General features: G+C 37.7%; 2 protein-coding genes across 2 annotated transcripts; both read right to left on the bottom strand.

The window, feature by feature from the left end:
* Nucleotides 1–11,011: 11,011 nt before the first annotated feature.
* Nucleotides 11,012–12,175, bottom strand: LOC113752487 (probable LRR receptor-like serine/threonine-protein kinase At3g47570). Its single transcript, XM_027296599.1, has 2 exons — nucleotides 11,536–12,175; nucleotides 11,012–11,169 (listed from the first exon to the last, which is right to left on the bottom strand). The coding sequence occupies exons 1-2, from the start codon at nucleotides 12,095–12,097 to the stop codon at nucleotides 11,012–11,014; spliced, it is 720 nt and encodes a 239-aa protein (XP_027152400.1). The 5' UTR covers nucleotides 12,098–12,175.
* A 112-nt stretch (nucleotides 12,176–12,287) lies between these two features.
* LOC113752488 (LRR receptor-like serine/threonine-protein kinase GSO1) lies at nucleotides 12,288–16,597 on the bottom strand. Its single transcript, XM_027296600.1, has 4 exons — nucleotides 15,673–16,597; nucleotides 14,190–14,261; nucleotides 12,398–13,527; nucleotides 12,288–12,356 (listed from the first exon to the last, which is right to left on the bottom strand). Exons 1-4 carry the CDS (start codon nucleotides 16,595–16,597, stop codon nucleotides 12,288–12,290), a joined length of 2,196 nt encoding a protein of 731 aa, XP_027152401.1.
* Between the last annotated feature and the right edge of the window lie 902 nt (nucleotides 16,598–17,499).

Below are 17,499 nucleotides of genomic sequence, written 5' to 3' on the forward strand. Positions count from 1 at the left end.
CGCGGGCGCGCAGTTCGCCTCCTCAAACCTCCTGCGCGACCAGCAACCCACGCACGCAGCACAACCCCTGTACGCCAGCAAACAGCGCGCAGCGATCTCCCACCTGGCCGCACGCCGCGCGCCAGCGCGCGACACCTCTCTCACTGCGCAACTCCAACGTGCGCAGATCCAACTCCGCAGGGGCGGAGGCGCAGCAGCCAGCTAGCTCACGCGAGCCAGCCACGCCCAACGAGGGGCAACCGCTCGCCGCCTTCCTCCTCCTCTAGCGCCACCTGCGTTCTTTTTCTCTTCCACCCATTGCAGCTACCGGTTATCCCCCATGGTGATTTCTTTCTTTAATTTTCTGTCACTAAGTAGCTGAGGCCAGATTTCTAGCTTTTATTAGCTGATGCCAGATTTTATTTTCGTAGCTGAGGCCAGATTCTTTTTAGTTGCTAATTGAGGACAGAGATTTTGTGCTTGATTTTGGGTGCTGTGCTATATCCGTGGGTGATTGCTAACTAATTGTCAAATTTTGTGCTCAATCAGTGATAGTTGAGGGGGAATTTTTACCATGGTTGCCTGCTTTATTAGTTTTTGGGGGAATTTTGCTGCGTTTGTCCAATTAAGTGAATTTAGTGAATTTTGGGTTGATTTGGTAGGGTTGGAAAGTATTCTCAGGATTAATTAGTTTTTGGGTGAGTTTATTGTCTGTTTTTGCACTCGTCTGTGGTTGGGAGCTGTGACTGGGAATCACTTGCTTTGTTGGCTGTTTGTGAACATATTTTTGAACACCTTTACCTAGCCTTTGCCCTGCCCTTTGATCTCAAATGACAAAACCCAAAACCAAGGGCAAGAACAAGCCTTCCACTTCAACCCCTCAGCCTACGGTCCCCTTAGAGGGACCTGCCCCATCGACTGGGCTTGGAGGGCCCCGTACCCGCCTTGGACGGAATATGGAGGTTCATATCTCCTCTCCGGCCCATTTTGGCGGTAATTTGACCTTCACCCGGGCTGCCGACAAGGAGCGGTATGCTTCGGCTTGCACAAGGAAGATAATTCCTTGTAAACACATCCATGGCCCTACACTTGATTTGCTAAACCTGAGGGATGAGGTCACGCTGCACTTGACTAATGTAGGTTGGACCCGCTATGCTTCTATCAATCTACCTGCTTTTACTGAACTCACATGGGAATTCTATGCTACTTTTGAATTTAATATTCCTGATGAATTCTCCGTTACCACTCCTGAGGTAGTGAGGTTTCGATTAATGGGTAGAGAGTTCAACCAATCTATCACTGAGTTTAATTTGGCTCTTGGGTTTATTGATATTCCCTAATCCCAGAGTGAGGAGTATATGCGCAGTGTGTGCGAGTACTCGGAGCCATTCTTCTCTCATTACCTTGATTATTGGAGCGATCTGTCGGTTGACCGACAAGTCTATGACCCCAGTCAGTCTAAGGCTTCTTATCTTAAGAGCGCCGCCTATCGTTATTTACATAGATTCATGGCCTATAGTTTCTCAGGTAGGAAGGATAGCTCAGGGACTCTGACCAAGCCCGAGTTCTTTTTCGTTTGGTGCATGGTCACTCGGACTAGGGTCAATTTGGGTAGCTGGTTTGTCCTCCACCTACGAACTGTGCTAAGTAAGAAAAATAAGCCATTAATCTTAGACTCCTTTATCATTCAGTTAGCTGTAAATCTTGGGGTTTTGGACTTGAGTAATCATAACTTACATCGTGCTTGTATTATGGAGCCCCTTGATTTGGTTTGTTAGGAGAAAATGGGTCTTGTGCGACAGGTGAATGGCGCTTTCCAGTTTGCTCCCCCGGGGCCAATCTCCGTTCCTCCGAAGCGCAAAGCTTCCAAATCCACTGCCCCGGAGGCTGGTGGTCCGTCCACGGATGCCCCCGGACCATCCTCTTCGGCACCTCCACCATCTTCCTCCGTCGATAGCCAGCTAGCGGCCCTCCGGTTCCAGATGCAGCACATGGACACTCGTATGGATCGGATAGAGCGGCAAATGGGCGGGGTGGCTCAGAATTTAGCACAGTATCTCCATCACGTGGGCTTCCGCCCGCCTTTTCCTCCACAACCGTGATTCAGTTCTGCCCTCCTCCGTTTTTAAGGGAAGTGTTGTTGCCCCGGTACCTTTGTTTTGATCTTTCTTTGCTTACATTGAGGGCAATGTAAGGTTTAGGTGTGGGGGAGGGCTGACTATGCTTTGGTTGTGTTTTTAGTTGTCTGATTAAGTTCTTCCTTGCCTTAGTAGTTCCTTTCTTTAAACGATGATGAATGCAAATTGGGATATGAGCGTACATAGTAAGTTCATGCCATGGGGTGTTCTACTTTCCGTGATACTGAATTGATTGATGAATATGCTGAACGTGACATAAATTTGACCACTCGTGCGATTTTTGAGCCTAATTTTTCATTTTTGAGTGGTTAGTGCACATGGTTTGTCATTCTAAAATTTGCTCGGTTATGCATGTCAAGACCACATTTAAATGAGTTTAATGCATTGAAATGATAGGGCACCTAGGAATGAGCCATTTTTGGACTTTCTCAAAACCAGCCCTTGGATTATTTACTACCATTAGGGAGCCAAGTTGAGCCTTAACCCCTATTCTTTGCTTGAGACCCCAGCTCTTAGCCGTGAAACCTCTTTAGACTTTCTTTTTGAACCTCGTGTGAAGAAGTGCTTTGATTTCATTATACAGACTTTTGGACTACTATTCGAGGGGCATTACACCCATTTATGTATCGGAAAAAAAAAGAGAGAAAGAAAAAAAGAAAAAAAAAGAGAAAGGGAAATGTGAAAAGAAAACAAAGTGCAGGAAATCAACAAGTAAAATTGATTTCTATGGTGCTGGTTGGGAGTTATCGGAAATAAAAAAAAAAAAAAGAAGACAAAAGGGAAGTAGATGAATGAAAGGAGGAGAAAAGAAAAGTCGAAGGTTGCGGCAAGTGCTAATTTGCTTCACTTGTGTAATGGTTGAGATGCCGTGAAGTTCCCAATGTGCAAGAATCTGTGTAATGAATTTCTGAGCACTTCCTTTATACTTTTACACCCTCTTGACTCCTTTTTATCCTACCTTCTCACCCTAACCCCATTACAACCTTGCAAGTCCCTTGATTGCTGCATTTGAATTCATGAGTAAGTGGTGGAGATATGATATATGAGCAAGCGTATGGTAGTGTCATTCTGTTGTGTTGTTTTGAGAGCCATCTTATATACATTTCATAAACACTTTGGAGTGAATGAGTACACTTTAAACTGCGAGAATTGTTGATTTGGTATATTCTGATTTCGATAAGGTTATTGGGGATCTTGGAATGCCATTCTTGGTATGAACTGCTGTGATTTGCTTAGCATCTTGATTGTATTTCTGAGTTAATTATGCTTGAGGGCAAGTATAGTTCAGGTGTGGGGGAGATTGATAGGATGCATTTTAGTGGGTATTTTGGGCATTATTGCACAACTAATTGACTAAATACTTTCATTAATTGGGTGGATTCTACTGATATTTTGTTTTGATGCTAATTGCAGGAATGGACGCTGAAAAGTACTTAAAATCAAAACTTAGAAGATTTGTCGCTGTGGGGTCCAATTGAGAAGCTGAAGAGACTTAATTGTAATAGATATTATTTTATTTTATTTTGAGGGAGTCTGGTGGCAATTTTGAACAAGTAACAATTTCCGGCTATTGGGGAGTTTATTTATCTCTCGCGCGGCTTAGGTTAGGGGGGAGTTGAGTTTTTTTTCCTTTGTTTTGTTTTCCTTGGCTCTGCAAGGAGACTAGAGAGCCGCAGCTTTGTAGAGAGAAAGGCAGCAAGCAATAGCCGCTTTTGTTGACTTTGGGATGCCTGTGAACTTTCCATTGCTTTTGGGACCAAATTGAGAAATCAACCAATTTTCCAATCTCTCGTATGTTATCTTTGTGAGGAAAGAAAGAATGCAAAGAAAGGAGCCGCAATTGTGGACCTTTGAAAATGCTTTTGATTCTGGCTTTGGCCGAAGGAAATTGAGGCCTTGGAAATCAATTGAAAGCAATCGTAATCCATTGTTGCTTTTTCTTTCTTCGGTTGACCGAAGTGAACGAGGGTCAAATCTTCCGTTTGCTTTGATTGAAGAATTGACGGCTTCCTCCAGCTCTGCCGCATGACCTGTACTCTAATTATGGGGAACTAAACCTCCTAACTCTAGTCAAGGGAGCGACTGATGAATTGGTTCAACTAATACTGTGAGATCTAAACCATTGTTAATTGTTTTCTTCATTTATTGATATTTACATGTTCCTGGCTTTTAATCGCTATAGCCTTGTGTATGATTGGTTAGTGCGCAATAATTAATTATTCATGTAGGTTATTTTGCTAAATAGAGGTAATTGAATCCGTAATTGTTCGTTATCTCTATCTTAGTAGCAACTGGCGTAATTGGGTTTATGTCAGGGGAGCATACGATCTAATTTAAACAAACACTCGTAGCGTGTTTGTTAGTTAGGATTGGGCCTTTCTAATTATTAATGCAATCTAGAAATTAAATCCTACGGTCGTACCTAGGGTTGTTTTTGGGTTAGAGAAATAGCTAACGGTCGTACCTTAGCTATCGATAAATTAAGGAATGGTTGGTTGTTTAGCGTGTGCGAGACAACTATAACCAATCTATTAATAAATGTTGGAATTATTTCTGCATCAATGATCAGTGCATGAACCATTTCTGAAGTGCACCCTTGGCTAGAGTTTCTCTCATTTATTTCTTTTAATTAATTATTTTCTGCATTTAATTTGTTTAGTTGGCATTTGATACCAAAACCCCCCATTAATCTTGATTTGAAAAGAAACAAATATCTCTCCAGTCCCTGAGGAGACGACCCTGCTTACCACTGTCTACTAGTTGGGGAATTCAGTTAAATAATTAATTCAGGTATATCGGATTAAGCAAACTCTTCGGGAACAGGGTGAATCAAGTAACCCATTGCACATCTAGAGTCCCTGCTCCAGTACTCGAATTGATTACTGACTGTTTCAGGTGGTAGTTAGGATTTATTTATTATTATTGCACAGGTTCGGTACCTGTCAATTTTTGGCGCCGTTGCCGGGGACTGGCATCGGAATTATTTGTTTCTTTTCGAATTCAGTTTTTTTATTTAGTTTTTGTTATTTTATTTTTCTTGGTATTTTTGCTAGTGAATTCCTCCACAGGATCCATCTGCCCCAGCCTATCAAACCTTCGATGTAATTCCTCAGAGAAGCTTTCCCATTCGATGTTGTCTTTCCCAGCCTTGAAGCTTTGGTACCACACGTCTGCCTTATCTTCTAAGTAGAATTCAGCCAACCCAAGCCATTGCTCCTTGGAAATGCGATGCAATTGGAAATACTTTTGTGCCTTCCTGATCCACTCTCTCGGTTGTTCTCCCTTGAAGACAGGTAACTCGAGCTTAATAGGACCTGTAGAAAATCCAGCTCGGTAGGCCCTGTCCTGCTGCCCTTGGCCACCATTATCAGTACTCCTACTCCCACCAACTTCTGGTGTTCGTAGGAGTCCCCTATCTCTGTTATTGATCTGAGTGGTGAGCGCCGCCATGAACGCATCCAGCTTACCACTCAGCTCCGAACTAACCGCATCAATCTTGTCTTCGAGGCTCCTTTTGTCAGTGGCCATGGAATCCAAAATTCCTTGTATCCTAAGCTCTTGCTTGCGGAGCTGCTCTTCCATGGATTTCATCCGCGTACCTTCCGCCATGATTTTCTAGCTTCAGCCTCCTAGTCCAAGGACCGGAGGCTCTGATACCAACTGTTATGAACCTGGAAATTAACAGAAGAGGAGAAAGAGAAATTGGAAAAGAAGGAGGAAATGAGAGGGAAGAGTTTATTTCATTCCAAAAATCTGTTCATCTCAGAAATCTGCCTTCTATTTATAGCTACGGTCCGAAGATTCTAGATCAGAATTGTCATGCTAACATTGCTTATTTTGTCCTAACACTGAACGGTGATCCAACTGACTCCTAACAGAATTGCAGCTAACTCTCTCACGTGTATTTCCATCCTCCACGTTAGCCATGCAGCCATGCAGCTGTTCACGTTCTTCATCTTAGCTTGCGTCTTCATGGGAATGATCCGCTGGTCTGCCACTGCATGGAGTTGATAGTCTTGCGGATCATGACATAAGTTTCCTTGAAACTAGCTAAGGTTAAAGTTGAAATAAGAGGACATCATTAAGATTCCCAAAGTTACAGGTTCACTTAGCACAGTTACTAGTGCATGTACAAAATGGCTCTCTACTTTATACAAGTTCTCTTTAGCAGCTGAAAGATAAGACTTGACATGCAGTCACTTTTAGGGAGTTTTTGTATATTTGATGCATTATCAAACGTTCGTAATTTTATCTGTAAAACAATTAATCGGTGTAATTATCCAAGTTTAATTGTATGTCAAATGTTCATGCCAAGTTTAACTTTTTGGTGATGGATCACATTCGTTTCTATATTCTGCTTCACTAAAGAAGCATCAACTTATAGCTAGTTTTCTGGCAATCCAAATTCATTAACCTTGGTAAATTTACTCTTCATTTTTGTTAGAGATTTCTTGTAAGTTAGAAGCATTGGATGCATTATTAGAAGTTTAGCCAATTTGTAGTCATGGCCTTCCCCTTGGGATTGCTCCAACTTAGTACCTTTAGGTTCATATTTGGCACATGTTGCCTCTCTGTTGGTTTTTTGGGGCATAAACTAAGAAACAACACCTTAGTGTTGCAAAAAAAGCTTATAAGAGACTTGTATTGAAGGTAGAAAATGAGCTTATGTTCTACATTCATCAACTCACTATTTATAGTGATTACATGTAACAAACTAACAAAATATCCAACTAACAATTATTCTAAAAATCTTAACAAAATATAATCTCCTTCTACTAACAAATCTTATCTAAAATATCTGTTAACAAACCAACATGATCTTTGGTTAACAAATATCCTTATTTTTCTAATAACTAAATTATTTTGATATCAAACAAAATCTAGCAAAATATGTAGAAAAAGTTGCATATTCCAACACTCCTCCTTGCCACTTTTGCTGCAGATTTTGAATTGTCTTCTCAAATTTTTGAATCTTGTTTTGGACGAGACTTTTGTAAGAAATTCTGCAATTGATGATTCACCTTGCAATGAACTTCTTCCTTTGGATTTTTATGCAAGCTAAATATTAGCCTTGCAACCAGCCACTTCTTCTGTCTTCTCATGCCAAACTCCACATAAAAGATGATTTTTTTTTTTTAATGTTTCCAAATAACCTTCTCATAGGTTTAAAATGGAACATCTTTTGACGATATTTGAACCTATACAGAAAATATGAAATTCTGCATGGTTCTTCATTTTGTCATCACCATCAAAATCTGTAGACTCAAAAACAGAAATGTTATAATCTTGATAAATATCAGGAATCAATTTGATACTTCCTGACTTATCAATGATCTCCTCCTGAATTTTTTTCAGGATCTGAATTCTTGATTTCATCATCATGTTCCACTGTAGAATTGTCAAAATCTGACCAATTCATAGTGAAACTTCTCCTTTTTATTTTAATTGAGAATAATTTATTCTCAATTAAATCATTAGCCATTATCCTTGTGAAAACGGCATCAAAAACTGATATGTGAATGCTGGCCTTGGATCTCTGTCTAACTGCAACTTTGTGGTCTCTAATTTGTATATCCATCAGCTCTTCAAATGCTGGTGAAACAAAATTCGTCTCCACCATATCCCGTAGATCATTGACTACCAAATAAGTCCAAAATTTTATGGCCCAAATTTGGTAAGTTTCACCACTAAAAGTTGAAACATTTGACAAAAAGTTCTTTCCTGTCATGGCTTTGAACTTATAAAGGATCCTCACCAATGCATCACTCTCAAAAAAAAAAGAAGACTCAGGCCCTTAAGATATAGGCTCTTGATACCACTTTGTTGGTTTTTTGGGGCATAAACTAAGAAACAACACCTTAGTGTTGCAAAAAAAGCTTATAAGAGACTTGTATTGAAGTCTCTTATAAGAGACTTATATCCAACTAACAATTATTCTAAAAATCTTAACAAAATATAATCTCCTTCTACTAACAAATCTTATTTAAAATATCTGTTAACAAACCAACATGATCTTTGGTTAACAAATATCCTTATTTTTCTAATAACTAAATTATTTTGATATCAAACAAAATCTAGCAAAATATGTAGAAAAAGTTGCATATTCCAACACTCTCAAGGTTATTTTTGTGAGTATAGAACCACATTGACAAGTTTTAACTGATCCTTGTGGTTGAAATTTGGAATCGAGTATGTCCTCAGTTGTTAAAATACATATTTTCTGTACTATATTATATGTATCTCAATGTGCAAGTTATCTAACAAACGCTATTAAGTGGAGCCAAAAAAAAAAAGTGGCTATTCAAGTCATCAAATCCTGAACAGATTTGTGGTTCAATTTTCTTGTTTATTAATTTTTGTGTTGCTGAATCAATGCACTTGTCCTTAAACAACTCAAAAGTTTGACCCAATTAAGAAATCAAGCATGCATATAATATTCCCACATTCCCTCTACTCGTAGCTGCAATTGGCAATAACAATCGGAGAAAGACAATGTCAAAATGGGTAGTCTTAGTTGAAGTGTGCAGAATGTTCTTTTTCATCACATGTCCACTATACTTTCTTTATGTGGATTATTCTTCCAGTTCTCATACAAATGTATCTTTTTACATCCCATCTTACCTTTTTGCTTTAAATTTATCCTAATCATGCTAGGACAAATCATATTAAAGTTGAAATAAGAGGACATCATTAAGATTCCCAAAGTTACAGGTTCACTTAGCACAGTTACTAGTGCATGTACAAAATGGCTCTCTACTTTATACAAGTTCTCTTTAGCAGTTGAAAGATAAGACTTGACATGCAGTCACTTTTAGGGAGTTTTTGTATATTTGATGCATTATCAAACGTTCGTAATTTTATCTGTAAAGCAATTAATCCGTGTAATTATCCAAGTTTAATTGTATGTCAAATGTTCATGCCAAGTTTAACTTTTTGGTGATGGATCACATTCGTTTCTATATTCTGCTTCAGCTAAAGAGGCATCAACCTATAGCTAGTTTTCTGGCAATCCAAATTCATTAACCTTGGTAAATTTACTCTTCATTTTTGTTAGAGATTTCTTGTAAGTTAGAAGCATTGGATGCATTATTAGAAGTTTAGCCAATTTGTAGTCATGGCCTTCCCCTTGGGATTGCCCCAACTTGTAATCACATATCCACTATACTTTCTTTATGTGGATTTTTCTTCCAGTTTTCATACAAATGTATCTTTTTACATCCCATCTTACCTTTTTGCTTTAAATTTATCCTAATCATGCTAGGACAAATCATATTAAGGCTAAAAGCATGTATATTCCTTAACAAATCTAAGAAGGAAGCAGCATGCATATTATGATCTCCAAAGTGGAGGACAAGCATGGCAATTAACTAATAAAATACAAGTGAAAACGTTTTTATTTAGTACATTTTGGTTCCAAGTGGAGTTTTTTTTTTTTTTTTTTGGAAAAACCAAGTGGAGCTTTAAACAAAGTCAAGATTGAGTGAAGGAAAAGTCACCATCTTTGCCCATCATCGAGTTGATAAGACAAGGATGAATCTGAAAAATCACAGCCCTTATTCGGCTATTCTATTGGGGATGAAATGGCCCGGATAAACGGTTTTGTGATTCTCCATTTCAAGCCCATGTATATGAGTTTGTTCAATTCGATTGTCCACACAAATTGAACCTAAAAGCCCATTTGTCCATCTATTATCGGCGCAAAATTTGCAACTAAATGGGCTGCTTGGTAATGTATACAATATAAAAAAAAAGAAGTAATTTTAGAGAAGTATTTTTTGAGCAAAAAGTTGTGTAGGTTTGATCTATAGGTGGCCGCACTCGTAGATTGAGCAGTAAAGATTGTGCCACATCATGAAAGCAAAATTAAATATTCAGACTCCTTTTTCTATCTTCCTAGTTTCCACTTCATCCTAAAAATAAAGACAAAATACTAGTCTTCAATATTTTCTTTTTTGGTGGGGAAGGAGAGATTGGGTTGAGGGTCTAAACGGTTCGAATTGAACTTGCTTGGGACAAAATAACAAAAAACAAACCATGAACAATACCTACACATGTCAAATGATTCTACTTTCCAAACACCAAGGAGGTGGAAAAAATATTTATAAAAAAAATATCTATCTACTGTTAACAATCCATTGAAGAACTCCATTAAGCGTAGTTTCTCAAAATTGAGCTATTTAACAAATGTTCCCACCATTTTCTAGCTTGAGGCAATGGTACATTATTAATTTTAACATTCTGGGCCCTGAATAAGATATTATCAATCCACAATTACAAATATAACCTTCAATTTTGACCTGACTAAGTGCTATTAATTTCTATAAATTAAGTAGAAATTGTAGCAGAGAAAAGTCAGAAAACTACTTTGCTATCTTTGTTCTTCGCACCTTTAAAATGTAATTTTGTAACTAACTAAATGCATGAATCTACATGCCACAGTCATGTTCTGTATGTATAAACACATATGCCTATGTGCCCCTCCATATGGTGATATATATTGACGATCAATTTGTTTCTCATTTATATGCAAAAATTGAAAAGGGGAAAGATGTATGAATAACTAAATGTAAATTACCACCTTAATTGCCATATATGTATGACAAGCATAAACACCAAGTCAACATATAAATTGGGATCCTGAACTTAAGGTCTCCATATTTGTAAACAAATTTATTGGCAATACAACATATCTCATTTCCGTCTTGAACTTTAAGCAAGACAAAGAGTTCCCCCATATACATTTGCACTCCAGGGCTCTGCCATATATTCAGTAGAAAAAACATGAGTACTACTTGAATGAATGGTAAGCCTTGGAATGAGACTTTGATATACTATGCAATTGCAGAAAAAGTTGCTAACGGATTATCTCATATATAATGGTATTACTATCTACTTCAAGGCGTGATGTCTTTGATAAACTGAAGTTTGATCTTCCGCAATGCTCCTAGAACTTCTTTCATGTTTATTCTCTCCTCAGGAGCATCTGTCGTGCAACTTAAACTAAGTTGCAAGATAGACGATATGCATTCAATCTTCCTTTGTACCGTTTTATCTTCAGGATGAAGCAAGTCTCCGTCTATAACCTGAGTCACAGAATCTGGTGAGCATTCTTGTGTCCAAAGCCTGAGGTTTAATTCTTCTGTAAACATCTCATCCTTAGGCTTTCTTTTTGTAAATGTCTCCATCAATATAATCCCAAAGCTATAAACATCACTACTTGTTGAAATCAATCCTTCTAGTCCGTACTCTAGCATCAAAAAATTTGAAACTAGTTGTTAAAGTCAAGTACTAGTACCAGTTCACCAATTTTACATTTTTTTCAAAATTTTTAAATTTCACATACTGTACTAGCCATTAAAAGTTGAAACTTTAATTTGAATGACAGAAAAAATTTGAAATTGGAATCAAGAAAAGTCACCTGGGGCAATATATCCAAATGTAGCAAGAGTCTTTGTTTGCATCACAGATTCTCCGTCTCCCAACAACTTGGCAATTCCAAAATCGCAAATATGTCCAACCATGTCTTCATCTAGGAGAATATTGCTAGGCTTCAAGTCACAGTGAACTATAGGCATTGAATAGCCATAGTGGAGATATTCCAAACCAGAAGCCACATCTATCATGATACCCAACCTTTGCTTGATGTTTAAGAAATGAGGGTTTGAATGAAGCCATTTCTCAAGGCTTCCATTGGGCATGTATTCGAGCACCAAAGCCTTAAAGTCAGGGCTAGAGCAAGCAGTAATTACTCTAGTTAAATTTCGATGACGAAGGCAGCTTAAGATTTCACATTCTCTGTCAAAGCTTTTAAATGCACCTTCTGGCTGCAAATCGAATACCTTTATGGCCCAAACCATCCCATTTTCGCGAATTCCCTTGTAAACTGAACCAAAGCTCCCCGAGCCAAGTAAGTTACTCTCGCTGAATCCATTTGTTATTTGTCTAAGTTCATGGAAGGACACCCTTTCAAATGTCGCCATGGGAAGCAAGTTCTGAGTTGGAGCTAGAATTTTCTTTCTCAACTTTAACCGTATCAAAAAAATTGAAATCACCAAGGCTAATATGACAGATCCTGATGTCAACAGAACAACCATGACTATCCTTTTTGTCCTTGATTCATGCTCAAATATACTTGCACAAGGTTGGAGCCAAGGAGCGCCACACAATGCTTCATTTGAGAGAAAAGACAGGTTCGTGAAATTTGCGAATGGCCCTCCATGAGGAATCGGTCCTCTCAATCTGTTGTAAGACACATTAAAGTATTGGAGATCTAATAGTACCTGTAATGAGTTGGGAATTACACCTTCCAGATGGTTAAAAGATAGATCCAAATGCCGTAACTGCAGCATATTCTTCATGGAATCTGGTATCGATCCTTGTAACTTGTTGTGCTCCAAGGATAGTCCTTGCAAATCCTGTAGTGCTCCAATAGTGCTAGGTATCCCACCCAAGTATTGATTATTTGACAGGTTCAATGTAACTAATGCCTTGAAGTTTCCAATTTCAGCAGGCAACGAACCTGTCAAATAATTTCCTGACATGTCTAGCTCCAAAATATCTCTAAGGCTCCAAAAGCTTGTTGGTATCACAGAACTTAAATTGTTAGAATTGAGATAAACGTATCTGAGTGTTGTAACATTTCCTAAACAAGAAGGCACCATACCAGAGAGCTTATTTTGTCCGAGTCCTAATTCTCCTAAGTTCAGCAAATTACAAAACTCACTTGGAATAGCACCTAGTATTTGATTGTCGCTTAGATCTATCCTCTGAAGCTTCAAGAACCATTTCATTGTAGCTGGAATTAACCCTGTCAAACTATTGTTTTCAAAGTACAGTTCTACTAAGTTGCTCAAATTGCCAATCGAACTTGGAATTTCACTTTTGATTCCGCACCTACCTGCATGAAAGGATTCGAGTGAGCTGGAAAGATTTCCGGTAGATTTTGGGAGGAAGCCATTCAGAGGATTCCCAGTAATCCTCAAAGATTTTAAATTCTTGCAATTTGCAAGAGACGTAATGAAGCTCAACCCGTTGGATCGCAAGTCCCCAAAAAAATCATTGTTTGTTACGGACAAGACTTCTAGTAATCTCAAGTTTCCAAGAGAATGAGGAATTGCACCAGTAAAATGGTTACCGCCAATGTCTAGTACTCTGAGCCTAGAAGCATTTGAGATGGATGTTAGTATAGCTCCAGTGAATGTATTTTCCCCAAGATAGAGTTCCTCAAGATTGGGTAAGAAAACACCTAAAGTCGATGGAAGCTCGCCTGAAAAACTGTTTTCCGAGAGGGAAATAAATTGTAGTGTTGAAATATTGAAAAGTTTCAGCGTGATGGGACCTCTCAACCTATTTGAGGTCAACTGTACAACTTCCAACTTGCTCAGATTACCAACCTCTTGAGGTAGTATACCTGACAAATCAAATTGGTAACAAGAAAATGAGGTATTCGACGTGAAACAATTTGGTCAAAGAAAGAGGTAAGTAATGAGAAAATGGACATATATAGGATTTACGTAATATTAAGCACTACGGTTTACAAGCTAGCCAGCATTTGAGTACAAAACGGTAAATTCGGTTCCTAATATAGATGAACTAAGCATAAACTAGTGTAGCTTAAAAACATCGTTGCCCATTAAAAAGCTAACTCCCTCAATTTATCTAGTTCGCAGTGGTCAGGTAATTGGCGTTATTTGGCATCTTGTAATTCGAAGTTTGTCAACCAAGCTGCTAACAATAATTAAAGCATGACGACATGCCAAAACTCTTGGATATCATTTGTTTAGCTCTTGGAAATTCACGATTTGGAATTCACGACATGCCTACATCTTCCTATTTTCCATTGTATCATCTGTTAACCCCCTATCGGTATCTCTATTTTTGAAGTGATCAATTGGAATCCTTTTAGCTTATGCAGTGCACTAGTATGACTGACCGATTGACGTATGAGAAAGAGCCATATTTGATTTGTATTTGAACTCGCTCGACTTCAAGCTCAAATTCAAGTTTGAGAAAAGTGTTCTAATGATGGAATAATGAAATAGATCTCATGCCAAAATGTATCAAGATTTTTACCTGTCACATTAGCATTCTCCATGCCTAGTTTCTCCAAATTATAGAGATTGTCAATGACTTTTGGAATTTCACCTGCTCAAAAATCATGATAAATATAATTAATGGCATGGCATAATTATATGTATATAATATATATGCATTTCAGAATTCTAAGGATCTTCAGTTTAGTTTCAAACAGTATCATGTAAATCTCTCATAAATATTGGCAAAATGACAATTACATACACTCCCAAAAATTGGAGGTCATTTTGGTGGCAATCTATATGCATATGTCAATGGATTTTTAAATGTATGCATAAATTAGAAATAAAATTGATATAAAATCTAAATATGCATATCGAAATTAATACTTTTTTTACATTTTCTTTCATAGACGGTTAAGCCATGAAGTTTCAAATGTCCAAAAATTTTAAGGGGAAATTACTCAAAACCACCCATGTGGCTTGAAAATATACTTTTAACATCCTTATGCTTTGTATTCAAAGGCAAGAGAGATGTAATCCATTAAAACCAATGGTTTTGTACAAAAAGACAACTCTGCCCCATTAATATACATAGAGTGTTAATTCATTCTTCTTTCACAATTTTATTTCTTACATCAAACAAAATTGTGTGTTTGGCATAGTCATTAATGCCGGCCTAGACATCAGCCTGGCAAGGCCATTGTTGCAACAAGTTAGCGGCTTAACCATAGATTAAATCTAATCCAACTATTTCCGTCCTCATTCAGTCCAACTACTAATCCAAGATCACTAAGTTGACCAATTGAACCATTGGGTTAGGTTTAGTAACTCTGTGTCCGCCATGCTTTGAGTTTTTTATTTCCTAACTTTTATCTTTATTTTGTTGAAAACAAAAACTTCATAATCTATAGGTAAACTCACTTATAGATTATTCACACGAAGTTTGCACCAATACTTAAGCAGTTAGCAATCATCAGAAATAGTGTATGTGATGTAAATTTTTCATGCAATTATGAGTCTAGTCTCAAAATCCTTTAAACCCAATGAAAATTTCTCAATGGGTTAAAATGATGGATTTTCAGTCTTAATTTGTACTCTACACAATAAACTTACATAAATTAGTCTTGGATGACAATTGCCAGCTATAACTAATAATTACTTTATAATGTTGTTGCAAATTTTGATTGATTAAGGACGAATATTTTAAATTTTACTTTTTTTGACAAAATAAAGATGAAAAAGTTGACAAATAAAAACATCAAAACATTGCAAACTAACAATTCAGTTTGAAATACATAAAGATAGCGTACAGAATGGGGCCAAAACTAGAATACTTTCAAGTAAGAAACAAAATTAAGAAAAAGAGTTGTCTTTTTGCACAAAACTGTTAGTTTGTATGCATTTCATCATCTTAGCTTTCAATCTGAAGTACAAAGGGGTTAGCTGTGTATTTGTAAACCGCATGGCAATTAGAGGTGCTCGAAATACACACCCAAAACAAAGTCAAGTTGGCAGCTTACCTGTCAGGTCATTCCCACCCAAAACTAAACGTGTAAGCGTGGTTAGATTCCAAATTTCTCTTGGTATATACCCTCTGAATTTGTTGTAAGACAAGGATAAAACTTGGAGTCCTGAGCATTCTCCGATGCCTGATGGAATTTCACCTTCAAAGTTATTAAGTGATAAGTAAAGCCCTTTAAGTTGTGGGAGATAATCGCAGATATGTGCTGGAAGGTAGCCCGATAAGCTATTATTCGTAAAACCAATAATTTGCAATGAGGAGAGGTTAAACAGAGCCTGTGGCAGAGGGCCTACAAGTTGGTTAAATTGAATGTCCAAAACTGTCAATTTCGGTAGAGCGCTGAATTCTTCTGAAAGATTTCCAGTGAAAAAGTTGTAATCCAACCTGATGGTCTCTAACTTTGTGAAGTTAGAGAGCCTGCCTGATAATGAACCCGAAAATCTGTTGTATTCGAAGTTGATGTACCAGAGTGCACTCAAACATCCCAACCATGATGGAAATTCCCCTTCAAAGTCATTGCTTGCAAGGTTGATGTACTTCAATCGATGGAGACGAGATAGCTCGGTTGGAAGATGTCCATGAAAGCTGTTATTTCTAACATTTAGCCAGACTAGGAAAGAAAGATTTCCCAGTTCTGGAGGTATGGTTCCTACAATTCCCATGTAAGAAAGGTTGATGGCTGCGACTCTGTGATGACGAGCATTACAAGTGATTCCAATCCAGTTGCAAACAGAGGAAGAAGTGGACCAGTTGGTTGGGATAATCCTTTGAGGATCGAAAATGGTGGCTTTGAAGGCAAGAAGAGCATTCAGATCACTAGCACTGTTGTTATGGTTGTTGGCTACAATTATGGTAGCTGAGCTAGTTGCGATAAAGTGCAACAGTACCAAGGCTCCAACGAAAAGAAAATAAGGTGTCTGCATTGCTTATGGAGAGGTAAATAAAACTTGAGGAATGCCAAACAAAAGGTAAATAAAACACGAGCATACATTGTGAAATTGGGCAGGAGTTATATAGGCATATACTTGGGGTTGAGTTAAAATGTTTCCACGAGGAAGTGACAAGGTTTTGACAAATTGAAGATCCTCATTTGTTCAACTAGGCTCTATTTTGATATGTTTGCTAGTTTAAATTCTTTTCTTCTTTTAGATTTCTCTATATTACGCTGGCAAAACAGGAAGTAATTTATGGAAAATCTGTTTCTCAATTTGGTGAATTAATATAGCTTGATTCTATCTCTGAGACTTATGTTTTTAATTTGTCACAATTTGAAACTAGCTTTTTTTTTTTTTATGTATTCTTCTACTTTTGAGCAATTGATATGACAAGCAATCATATTCTAGCGTTCTATGTGGCAAAATTGAATTTTGAGTATAACAATTTTCCAGGAATGATGAAAGGGGTACTACTCCAAGCCAAGCTAAAATTATTATGTGTTTGAAAATCTCTATACAAAAATAAATTGAAGGATAAAAGAAGAGAAGATGCAGAGCAAGTGTCCTAAGCCTCCATGGGCCATTGTGTCCAAACACAAGTTTTTGCCAAGAACTACTCTAGTCTAAGTCCCTAGACTTGTACATGAAAGGAAGGCACTTGACTGGAAACTCTTGTACGAATCTAGTCTACGGCATAAGTGGGTTAATCACGTTTATCTTTTAGTTAAATGACCAAATGAGCCCTGCGGTTGACCAAATTACATTTTCGCTTTATTTGTAGAAAAAGTTCCCCTAGAGAAGGAAACTACAATCGATTCTCCTATTTTTCTTTATAATTAAGCTTCGTGAGTAGGTAATCATTAGCTATCAAACTTTTTCTTTTCATTTAT

The sequence above is a fragment of the Coffea eugenioides genome, chromosome 11 (genome assembly GCF_003713205.1).
Source record: "Coffea eugenioides isolate CCC68of chromosome 11, Ceug_1.0, whole genome shotgun sequence".
Classification (NCBI taxonomy): Eukaryota; Viridiplantae; Streptophyta; class Magnoliopsida; order Gentianales; family Rubiaceae; genus Coffea; species Coffea eugenioides.

Coding starts and splice junctions, on each gene's coding strand:
- LOC113752487 (XM_027296599.1), bottom strand. CDS start 12,097: ATGGCGACATTTGAAAGGGTGTCCTTCCATGAACTTAGACAAATAACA. Junction 11,170..11,535: donor ATTTGGATATATTGCCCCAG/GTGACTTTTCTT, acceptor TTCATCCTGAAG/ATAAAACGGTACAAAGGAAG.
- LOC113752488 (XM_027296600.1), bottom strand. CDS start 16,597: ATGCAGACACCTTATTTTCTTTTCGTTGGAGCCTTGGTACTGTTGCAC. Junction 13,528..14,189: donor GGAGAATGCTAATGTGACAG/GTAAAAATCTTG, acceptor TTGATTTGTCAG/GTATACTACCTCAAGAGGTT. Junction 12,357..12,397: donor TAATTCCCAACTCATTACAG/GTACTATTAGAT, acceptor GTCTTACAACAG/ATTGAGAGGACCGATTCCTC.